The following is an 11,875-nucleotide window of genomic DNA, read 5'->3' as shown; positions in this document are numbered from 1 at the left end:
ACTTTGTGATGTAAATAATAACTGCATATTCACTAAATATTAAGCATTTGTACTTGTCCCTGCAGTCTATGCCAATATGAAGGCAAATCCTTCTCCTTTCAGCATGAGCTGGTCCTGTGTTTGTATCCATCTTTAATATTAGTTAGCTGTTCCTGATCATCACTAGAAGGTTCCATTTGGAAACCAGAGCCCTACTCTGCATTGAGGTGAATGTGCAGCCTGTCTACCAGCAGCAGATTTCTCAAAGCACTGCTTGATGCACTCAAAGATGGATGATAGCATTCATCTTTACTATTAGTAAGCTGTTCCTGATCATTAGATGGTGCTGTTTGGAGACAAGAGCCTATTTTCCATTGCGTTGAATGTGCAGTCCCTCTACCTACAGCCGATTTTCTCAAAGCACTGCTTGATGCAGTCAGAGCCAGGAAGGTGCAGGCAGTATTGTTGGAAATAGGTTTTCGCTTAAAAAATGGCCATCCAATGTGGTGGCATTTTTAGAGGCTGCTGGGACAAGTACAATTGTATAATTTCTAGTAAATGTGCATTTTTTTAAATTACCTTACTGGTGCCTACCTAAAGCTGAAATATCAGTTTTTAGTGGGCTGTTCCTTAACTGAAGAACTCCTTTAACTCTCAGCGCAGCAGCTTAGTATTCACACACATAGTACATCCTCCGTGAGCAGTCATTGTCCCACCACTTTCCATCATCTGAGGAGATGGATACACAGTTTTCCAGGATGCCACCGTTCGGCTGGGTCACTAAGTGATCTTTGTACCAGTTATAATAAGAAACCCGATGCCCGTTCTCAAACAAGTATAGCCCATCCGAGCGTCGATCGTTAATGCCAATCCACACAGGCCAGTTAAAGGGGTAGAAGGCATCATGAACATATTGTGCAACAGCTGCAAATTCTTGCTGATCGATGGGCATTGCCAGGTTTCCACCTCGGCTGTAGCAAAGCTTTTGCGCTGTATCGTAGTCTTCAAAATGCTGGAAGATAAGGTAGCACTTACGTATGTACCTCTTGCCTTTCATACAACCTACAAAGACACATTAGAAGGACAATTATTATAGGTATTAGTATCAGGTGTGCCAGGATGGTAGTCATACAAATACTGTATATAGTCACTAGCAAAATTGCGTCCGTTTGCTGAACGGGCTGAATATGGAAGTCTGTGTTGAAGAATACAAAAGTGTGCATTGTTGCGGTGTCAGTGAGTGCCAAAATGAAAATTAATAGAAACACAAAAGCAACCATGTTTCTCCATTTGGAAGAGTTTATGCTCAACATCATTACCTTTGCAGGAATCTGCACAGTGTCAGGGATCTGCAGTTAATTATATAATTTTGCTGCACCCAGAACAGTGTCAGATTGTGCCTCTCCTGTGTTTGTCAAACTGCTCTCCACCGGGGTCTTCTCTGAGTGCTCCCCGTTGTGGCCCTCATTATACAGTAGGGATGCACCGATACCATTTTTGCAAGTACAAGTACTGACACTTGTCCAAGTACTCACAGATACAAGTACTGATACATTTTTGTTTATTGTCATGTGTCAATTTTTCTAAAACAATACAGATTAATGATTTCAGGACAGCAGTGGAGCGCCAGAGCTAGGTCCCAGCTGCAACCCTGACACTTCGCATTTTCATGAGAACTATCTGAACTGGTATCTGAACATCCCTATTAAGGTGCCCATACACTGCTCGATTCTCGTATGAGAATCGCGGGAAATCCCGCGATCGTACGAGAATCGAGCAGTGTGAACGAAGACATGCAACCGTTTCTATTGTACGGTCGCACGTCTTTTGTCTAAGGAGCACACTAGAAAACCAGCCGAAAATCGTACGATTTTCGGCTGGTTTGAACGGTGCTCGGGAGACAAATGCCGAACGGGCCGGTGTGCGCACGCGCACACTGCCCGTTCAGCATTGCGGTCATCGGAAGCCCGCCCCTCAGGGGGGCGGGCTTGCGATGATCGAGAGTACGATCTGCCTGTCCAAGATGGGCAGATCGTACGTTTTTTTTAATCACTTTACAACCATCGCAAGACTAAGGTCTTGCGATGGTTGTACAATGTATGGCCACCTTTTATACAGCCATCACTACAATCGGATTACAGAACCAGCTTGCTCCTTGTTTGCTACCCTGTGGAGCCAGTGGTCATAAGGGAAAGTGTCTACAAATGTAGGCCCCAGGAGCAATTTTAGTGAAGCTTACGCCTCAAGAGGACACTATTCTTTCTGCAAAATAGAGTTGATGGTGAATCCAATCCAGTGATCCTGAATAGACACCACTATACTGGGAGTACACTATATGTCCCTGCAATAGAGAAAAAAAGTGTCTGCAACTGTAGGCTCCAGCTGGTTGTGATTTTGGTAAAGCCTGTATCTTACTCAAAAGGATTCCTTTCCTAAGTTGCATTTCTGGTTGAGCTCTATAAGTAGAACACTAAGCTCATGACCTACACCTGGTTAGAACCTCAAGAAGCAAAGGGCAAGAATGTTTAAAACACAGATGTAAGTATATTAAAAATAAGGCTTCCAGAAGACAAAACTGGTAAATAAAGAGCAGAAGGAGGGTTTTAGTTTGCTGCCAATGGGCTTTATTTATCCATCCTTTATGTTTCTCAACTGGTGGGTCGTGACCCAAAAGTGGGTCGTGACCCCATGTTCAGTGGGTTGCCACATGCCTTCCAGTCCACTAGGTGAAAGGTTCCTCAGCCTTCCCCATAGCGCAGCACTGTCAGTTCCTGTGCCAAGCAGCTATTCAAAATATGCTGTTTAGTGCCAAGTGTCAGCTTGAGCTGGGGCGGGCTGGGGTCTTGGCCAGGAGGGAGCTCCATCAATACGTGCATTGCTTACAGCTCCCTTGCATGACTGGAGTGACGTCACATTCTGTACAGGTAGTGCAAGAAAGCTGTACAAGCAATGCACATATGGATGGAGCCCCTCACACCACAGCAGCCAACACTGAACCCCTAAAAAAAATTTGGGGAGTGTGAATATGTAAGTGTGTGAGAATGTGTCTGTGGTTGTGTGTACCTGTCAGCGTTTTAATCACAAACTACCACTTAATTGCACCTACTGTTCCTTCTGGTGCGGTAGGTGCATTGCGTTGCCATTCATTTGAATGGCACCCCAAACACACCTCCCTCCCACAGTTTGATCACTTGCACTGGAACATGCAGTGTTGCAATGCCGCGAGTTCCAGTGCGGTTTCGGTCGCCACATAATGACCAAGGACAAATATGGGTCCTGAGGTTACACAGGTTGAGAACCACTGCTCTAAACAGTTCTTAGGTACTGACACAGCATGTCTGATACGAAATACAGTCATAGCCCAAGGTAAATTTTGTATTGCATTGTAACTATAACTTATACAACTGGCATGCAGATATGTTATTTAATTGCTACACGTCCAAGCGCCTCTGTGGTTCATGATAAAATCCCTTTCAAGAGTAACAAATCATTTAATTGCTTTGAAAAACGACACCCACACACAACTCTCTTCTAACTAAGAACATGCTGCCATTGTTGTAATGAATGGTAAATAGATGAGAGCACTTGAATCAGGGTCAATGACCAGTGTCAGGGGCTCAGTAGACTTTGTCTAGCCCATTTGCTACACCGTTGCTGTTAGTTATGCATTTCTGAATAATCATATTTTGTGAAGTATATAAAAGCGAGTCTGTCACAGGAAAGCGAAGAAAATCATAATTAAAACAAGAAATTAGCTTGATAAACAACAGCCCAACACATGTTCCTGCTTGGCATTCCTACCTTCAATCTGTCCAATCTGTCTCTGATTCCTGAGATTCATTTCTGACACAGTGGTGATGACATCCTCTGCTTCACTGAGCTTATTCCGCATCTTAGAGAGACTCTGATACATCTGCGACACTTTAACGTCCAGGCCGTAGAACTGGACATTGAGACGATGAATGGCGGAATCAATGCTGCTCAGTCTAGATACTATTGGACAATAAAAGGAAAAGCTAAAAGGCGAGCTAGCCTGAGAAAAACTGCATCATTTTGCTAAAATAAAACACATATTGCTGCAAATCTTTATACATGCTCTGGGTCCGATCATATTTAAAGGAGAAATGCAGAAATAAATGGGAAATCTTCCAATGGGGACACTAGTTTTAGAGACACTGCTGAGATTTCCCTCACTTCCTGTGGTGGCTGCCAGACAGGAGGTGAAGGGAAATCACAGATAGCGGGGGCGGGGGACACAAGCTGACAGGCGTTATAGCCCTCCCTTACTCATCCCAAACTGGCTTTAACTTGATAATGTTCCAAGACTTTTAAGATATACTGTTACTCACACTTCCATGTTTCAATGTCTAAATAGTATTTTTTCTTGTATTAATATACTGTGTTACTATTTATACTACTTAATAGCCAAACCATTGTTATTTGTTTCCTGTAGTTCAAATCCAATGTGTTAAATTTTATTTTCAGTGATACTTCCTCAAGTTGACATACGTGAGCGTCTTTTTGGAGCCTGTTAATCTTCACGCTCCCTCTCTCAAGTAAGCAGATCATATGGCACGACTAAAGAAAATAACGATTTCCACAGCCCGGGCTGAAAAACCAAACTCCTGCTTTTTCCAGCTTAGCTGTAGAAGAAGAAATGTACTGAGAATGCAGTTTTATCATTGCTCGTGGCTTAGCAGATGCTATGACCTCAGAGTTTAGGCTGTTGGCTCTGTGGTTTGTGGTGTGCTCTTGGAGTCCTGATGAGTTTTGTAAGGAAGGTGAGTCGCTGAATGTTCCCAGCCTTGTATAAACGCCACTGGGGCATATCCTGGGTGACTTTAAGAAGATTACCTTCTGAAGGCTGGAGCACAGCTACCAACTGTTATATCTTCTAGGGAGGAATGTACAATGTACACATGTATCCATGGCAATGACCCCATGCTTCCACACTGCCCAGCTCTCATTATGGGTTAGGTAGCAACGTCAGTCAATCAGTGAAATGTTAACCATTGCAACCACGCCAAAGTCTGAAGTGCACCCACCTTTATATATTTGTATATTTTTGTTCATTTTTTTTTACATTTACGTAAAGAAATCAACTTGGTGTAATATCTTATCACTATACTGGGATGCTGGCTTCCTAGCAGACTTTGCGGGAGGCTTCTTTAGCAATAGACAGGAATACAGCTGGCGTGTGGCAGAAGAGGTAAGTATTCGGTTTCTTTTTGATAGGTTTGTGGATTGCTAAGTAACAAGGTTACTCTATGTCAAAAGAGTTTGTAACAAACAGCAAAGTGTTGTTCATATTGCAATTTATCAGGAGCAGTGGGGAGAAAAAGATTCACTCAGCGGGGAGAAAAGAACACAGGATTCACTGGGCTTATAAAGATGTTTTTCCTGGATAAAAGCTAAGTGCAATATTGGGAATGAACGGGCATGAGTGTAGTTCCTCTTTAAAGTGGAAGTAAAGTGAAAAAAATAAAAAGTTGTTGGGAGGTAGCAAAAAAAATTCTTCCACTCTCCCCCAGTGATTTTTTTTGTTTTCTGTGCACACTATACTGCGTATGCTGTTCATATTTGTACATTAGACCAGAAAAGAAAAAAAATACTTAAGAGGCTTACTTCCCCTGTAGAACCTGATTATGCGCAACTCATCTTAGTGCAGCTAGTTGCCCTTTTCACTGTTATGTTGCCATCTGCTGGAGACTTTGCATATTGCATGCACTAGGGTGCAGGAAGTAGATGGGCATTTCATACCTGTCTCTACTTAATCTGAGATTGACCCCCAGCTCATCGCATGATTATAATTACCACGTGACTAGCATTGGTATCCTTAACTGAGCTTTTCTGATTATCTGGCTACCTGACCCTGTTTGTGTTTAGATTTGCTCTGTCTGCTGCCTGCCTTCTTACCTTCAGCTTATCTGACCACGCATATTGTCTTCCGATACTGGCACCACAGTCTGGTATGACCAATCACTGCCTTGGTAGACAACCAAGTGTCATGCTTCCCTGCACCTGTATCCTTCTGCCTTGCCAGAAGTTTGATGAACTTTTGCTAGCTCTGTACTTCATCAGTCCATCTTAATCAGTCTTAACATCAGTCCAGCCTGCTTCAACAGTCACCAGGATTGTCCTGGGGTCATCCAGTGGTGCTGTGAACCTGAATCTCTAGGTAAGGCATCATTTTTACCTAGTGGCATGGATGATCCACTTGCACCATGACATTAACAAACCACAAACCTATAAAGAAAAAAAAATGAATACCTCTCCTGTTCTGTTAAATGCCTCTCTGTTGCTGAAAAATCGTCTCCCAAAGTCCACTGATAAACTTACACTTTCTAGGGTGTTGATCTCCTGTGTCTCACATCATCTCAATAAACAGTAGTAAGATGGAGGTCATCAGGAGAATCCACTGAGCACCACAGAGGACACAGGAGATTGACACTCACGGAAATGTTGGCTTCCTAGCAGACTTTGTGGGATGCTTCTTTAGCAGTAGACAGGAATTCAGCTGGTGGGTGGCAGGAGAGGTAAGTGTTTCTTTTTTACATGTTTGCGGATTGTGAAGTAATAGGGTCACTTGATGTCAAAAGAGTTTGTAACAAACAGCAAAGTGCCGTTCATATTCCAATTTATCAGCATAAAGATTTGCCTGTTATTCTGTCACTCGTATCCCATATTAAAGCAGATCACTATGTTTAACTACCACTGATGGATATTAGCACAACTTTATGAAATGTATTAGTTGCTGTAGGCTAGATGGCACACCTGAACGCAGGGATATACTATTTGCATATTTTATCTTTGTCACTTCTGTGCGCTCACTGTTCTCCTTGCTGGAGGCTCAGAGGAAGAAAAGGCCTGCCACTACCAAGCTGGCCAGCTCCACACAGAGACAAAGTGCAGAACAAGGCATAATAGGTCAGTACCTGGTAAAAGATCAGCTGCGAGGAGACAGCAAAATCATGTTGCAATTTGAAAAATGTTAAATGTAGGTGTTGAAAAATGCCTTTCCAATTTGTGACTTTTAATTAAAAGATCCACTTTAATCTGTGACCAAAAGCAACCATTGAATGAGCAATGGCGGGTCACTAGGCTTTCAGCTCCTGGGAGGTGCTTGCAATATTGTACAGACAGTGGATGGCTATGACCAAATTGAGCAAAGAAAAAGTATGGTTTAGACACTATCTGTTGCCCCAAGAAAGTAACAAGAAACTGCTGATTTTGTTTCTATGTGTATATATAACTGTCTAGGTGTTTGTGTTTTCTCCATTCTTGAGTCTCAAGCATAGTGGGCACCTGTGATTCATAGTAGGGGCAGTGATGTGAATGCAACTATTCATCTTTGTTCTGTATTTCTTTTATCATAATATTGGGTACTTATTTACCAATTGTTACTGAATTCCAAGGACTACTGTAATGAGAGTTTTGGATCTTGAGGTACCAAGGTAAATCAGAACTATGTTTTTTTTTTTTTTATACAGTAAAAAAAATAAACTGCTCAGGACTTGAACAATAAATCATCTTTTGCTGCAATACTTTCCTTCTCAGAGGTGTAGTACCTACACAGTCCTTATCTTGTTGATGCCCTTTTGGGTTAAAATCATTATTCAACCCACTGCATCATGAATGCCCCTCTGGCATCATGCCAGTCTGGGCTCTCAGTAGTGCTGTATAGAAAGGCGCTCATCCAACACGACTGTGCAACAGTAAAGACCATCCAATGTCTAAGGAGGAAGAAGAGGGGTGTGCCATGTAACTGGATAGACCACCTCTGGAAAAGGGAATGTACTGTATACAACTTTTTTTTTTTTAAATTGCATGTGGGGGGGGAGGGAGGGGGCGGGCAAGGAGGAGTAATCTTCACCAACCTGGACATGAACTAGTAATGAGTATTTCCTTACATTGCCTACATTAAGCAACTGCAAAATAACCTTGAAATTGATAATCAGACATTGAAGCATCTAAGATGAACACTCACAGATATAGGACAAGTTGTCATCTGCCGGTACTGTAGTTGGTGCCTGTGTTGTCCTTGCTACTTCTGTTTCCGTACTTTCTTTAGATATCACTTCATCTTCCTTCCCTTCTTCTTCTCTCAGATCTTCCTTCCCTTCTTCATCTGTCAGATCTTCCTTCCCTTCTTCATCTGTCAGATCTTTCAACTCCTTCTGTTCTTCTTCCGTCTCCTCCATCTCATTCTTCTGCACCTCCACCTTCTCTTCCTTAGAATCTTCCAGTTGTAGATCCATCTCTTTCTTCACCTCTTTTTTGGGAATTGATATCAAGGTGACATTAAAGGATAACTTTGCTGCAGATTTAGGAGGCATCAAAGGTTTCTCTGGTGGAACTGTGACTTCGAGATGTCCTAGCAGGAACTGGAGAAATAATGTTAGTAGGGACAGAGAGTTCTTTGCTGCCCCAAGGACAGGTTCTTCAATGCACCCCCCTCCCTGAAAACCTTCCCTCCCCATTGGAGAATGGCAACCAGATGGCAGGGTTAGTTAAAAAAAATTTTTTTACTTAACATTTTTTATTTATCTTTTACTTTTTTATCATATTTTTTAAAAATATTATTATTTATTTATTTTTCACTTACATTTATTGCTATCCTGCGTGATAGCATTTGGAGGTGACAGGTTCTCTTTATTGAACCTGTCACCTCCAGTACAGGAGTAGCACAGCACTGTGCTGGCTCTCCTGTGACAGCTGAGATAGGAAGGCCGTGAGGCAGGGGGAGGACGGACCTGCAGGCTGCATACAAGTGATTTTAGCGACATCGCCGAGATCACTTGTACACAATGAGCAGTGGCTTTCCAGCTGTACATTTAGCTCTGCTTGCCCAATGCAGGCCTAAATGTAGAAAACTACAGGCCGGGAACTGCATGTCCCGGGCGTCGGGATATAGGAATTTCACACCCCTGCCGCTCCTCTGCTCCCTGCCGCCCCAAGGCTGGGCCTCGGTTGGCCTTGTGGGAAACCCGGCCCTGCATGTTAGTGTTGAAAGGTGCAGAAATGATTGTATGAATGATTTTGATTTCATCTTCTGGGAAGTCTTTGCAGGCCACTAAACATAGAAGGCTAACGTCTTCTACTCTGTCCAAAAAGTTTATTATTTACTCAGTAAATATGTATAATGGTTTATGGTAAGGCTTCACAAGTGCTGAGAAATATAAAATCTGGATATTACAGTAAATGCCTAGAGCTATCTGCATGGTTAATATGTCCTGTACCAGAATACCCCACTAGCCCTGGAATCCCAGACCCTCTATTATGTAAATGCAAAACCCTGACTAAGAAGTTGGGGCTTTGCTGTAGCTCTTTCCGTGCCTTACTGTTGGCCACTAGATGTAAAAGACAACATCACTGAACAGCATTGAAGCAGAGGAGGAAGGCTAGAGTGGGTCCAGAGGCGTAGCAAGGTCATGAGGCGCATGGGGGCAAGTCATTCATCAGTGCCCCCCCCCACAAACCAAACCATAGTTCAATGCTCTGGACCAATTGTTCCCTGCCTAAGTTTTCCCCTCCTGATCCACTGCAGAAGTGAGGCTTCAAATTGCCTCATTCTCCAGTGCTGCTATGTTAATTTAGGAGCCGCTTCTGGGCTCGCTTCTAATTTCCTGGTGCTGCCCCTTCTAATCCAGCATGGAGGAGAGACTTGAATTAAGTGATTTCAAGCCTCCCTTCCGTGGTGGATCAAGAGAGTGCTGTCGCACCAAAAGATGAGGGCAGAGAGGCGTGTCTAAACACTTATCCACCATGGAGGCTTCCCATGCTGCAATACCTTATACAGCAATGCAGAATACCACCAGCTATAGAGGACTTCAGGAGGGCTGTGCAGAGTCTCAGAAGGGCTGTGCGGGGTCTTAGGAGTTCTTGGATTTACACAAGAAGCCAGCACTTCTTAATGATGGAAACATAAACATAAACTGGTGACAGCTCAGCTCCCACTACCTGGCCCCTGGAGTCCGTGTCCTCTCACTTCCCGGCTGCTCTGCATGACACAGCTCCTGCTCACCTCTGGCTCTGGTGTACTAAGGTGCATTTTTCCACCCCTAGGACCCCCTATGCAGCCCTGGCAGTCCCTGCAGAGCTGCGATGGAGGGAGCGGTAACTTACCGTTGATAGGGTAACAATAGTAATATTTCCTTGCAGGAGAAACAATTGTTTGCAGTTACCATCCTCCAATGGATTCTGCCACTGGTTGCTCACCCTGTCGGGCCTGGCAGTGCCCCTCCTAATGCGGCGCCCGCCCTGCAGCACATGCCCCCTTTGCTCCCCCCTAGTTTCGGTCCTGAGTACAGTTAATAGGGCTCTGCTGAAGTCAAGCAGCATCTGAAGAGGCCAGTGGTGCCCCTTCGGACTGAGGGCAATTGCACCCCCTCGCTACGCCACTGGAAGGGTCAAAACACCAGCTTCATAGTAAGAAGTTAGTATCGGCATAGTAGCATGTCCCGGGTATGTTGTATCATGGCACTCTCTGAAGTGCAGAAGAGAACTGGTTACACAACGTAGACAATCATAGGTAAGTACTATTTTAGCTCGTGGCATATAGTACTGTACTAGTGACGGTACAGGTAGATCATACAGCATCAGTTCTACCTTCAACACATTTCCTTTATCCCCTCCACTGAGTTCCTGGACCGAAACATGGCACTGCCAGAAACTACAGATAGTGTGAACCCTGCTTGTTTTCCTTTTCTATAATTTCCGCACAGCCACTCCTACCATCAACCTAATTTGAAATGTTATTTTCTGAGTTTTTAATAATCACTATATGTTTCTGAGTGTTATCTTCAAATCTTGGCCTTTTATTTAAAAGTGTATTTCCACTTAAGCATAACAGGGATAACACCAACTTTAGGTTTATAATATATTCCCAGTTACATCCCAGCTTAGGTTTGTTGTGGGAGTAGAGACACATAACAAACATATACACTTTTAAGGGCTGTTTAGAAATGTTCCTGTATTGGTACATTAGAGCAAATCTTAGCTAACTTCCAGGGCACATTTGTAAGGTTCGCGCCTTTCATACATGTGCAAAGGGATAAAAATTACCCAGTTTTATCACAATGTTGAATTGGGTTCAAAATGCGTTGCCCCATAGAGAACATCAGAGACGATATCATGGTTAATGTGATCCATTTTGCGTCTTCTGCGGTGAAGTGTCCTTCTACAAGTGAGCAATTGTGCGGAAATAATCTTACCTTTCTCAGGTTCTCCAGGTCGGTACTTTGTTCTTCAGCTGAAATACGGTTTTCCATTTCAGACTCCTCATCAGCAATTCCATCCTCGCTCTCCTTTTCTCCAGCCCGGCAGCTGGGGAGTTCGCTCAAACACAATAGCATTAAGAAGATACTTCTCCGTAACATCTTAAAGAAAGAAAATAAAGATCTCTCCTCTACGACAAATAGAACGGGACGTCTGGTCAGGCGTCTGTGACTCCAGACAGCGAATTCTGATGCTCTGCTTTTTTTTTCTTGTCTTTTCTGAACTTTCTTTGTTTCTCCAGAAGAATTCCTCACATGAGGTTGTTCTTAAATACAGGAAATGTCAGGATTTTTTTTTTTTCCAAGCGCCTGCTGGCAATAGCCAAAGAGAAGAAGTTTTTGGGCCAATAAACACAGTTAAGGGGGAAAGTCTGAGTCAAAGAGGGCCTGTCTTTAATATTGTGCTAGTTAGTATTAAGAAATCAAAACAATTGCTAACACGGTAATATGATTTGCATTTGCAGAAATCCACTAAGCACTGATGTTATTACATTCTGGAATTATGTAACATCATAGTCCTATTAGGAAGAGTAGAGACTTTTCTACAAAATAAATAAATGGCCTATACAGGTCAAATACCTGGACCTATTTAAAGCTAAACTCCAGGCAAACAGCTGAAT

At 43.1% G+C, this 11,875-nt stretch overlaps 1 protein-coding gene across 1 annotated transcript; it reads right to left on the bottom strand.

Moving 5' to 3' along the window:
* Positions 1-571: 571 nt before the first annotated feature.
* On the bottom strand, positions 572-11,457 carry CLEC11A (C-type lectin domain family 11 member A). The gene is made up of 4 exons (XM_018566727.1): positions 11,193-11,457; positions 7,967-8,363; positions 3,781-3,972; positions 572-1,041 (listed from the first exon to the last, which is right to left on the bottom strand). Exons 1-4 carry the CDS (start codon positions 11,355-11,357, stop codon positions 647-649), a joined length of 1,149 nt encoding a protein of 382 aa, XP_018422229.1. The 5' UTR covers positions 11,358-11,457; the 3' UTR covers positions 572-646.
* Positions 11,458-11,875: the final 418 nt, after the last annotated feature.

The sequence above is a fragment of the Nanorana parkeri genome, unplaced genomic scaffold, assembly GCF_000935625.1.
Source record: "Nanorana parkeri isolate BGI_ZX_2015 unplaced genomic scaffold, ASM93562v1 scaffold970, whole genome shotgun sequence".
Classification (NCBI taxonomy): Eukaryota; Metazoa; Chordata; class Amphibia; order Anura; family Dicroglossidae; genus Nanorana; species Nanorana parkeri.
The sequence above is the reverse complement of the archived record's forward strand: the minus strand, read 5'-3'. Positions and strand labels throughout refer to the sequence as shown.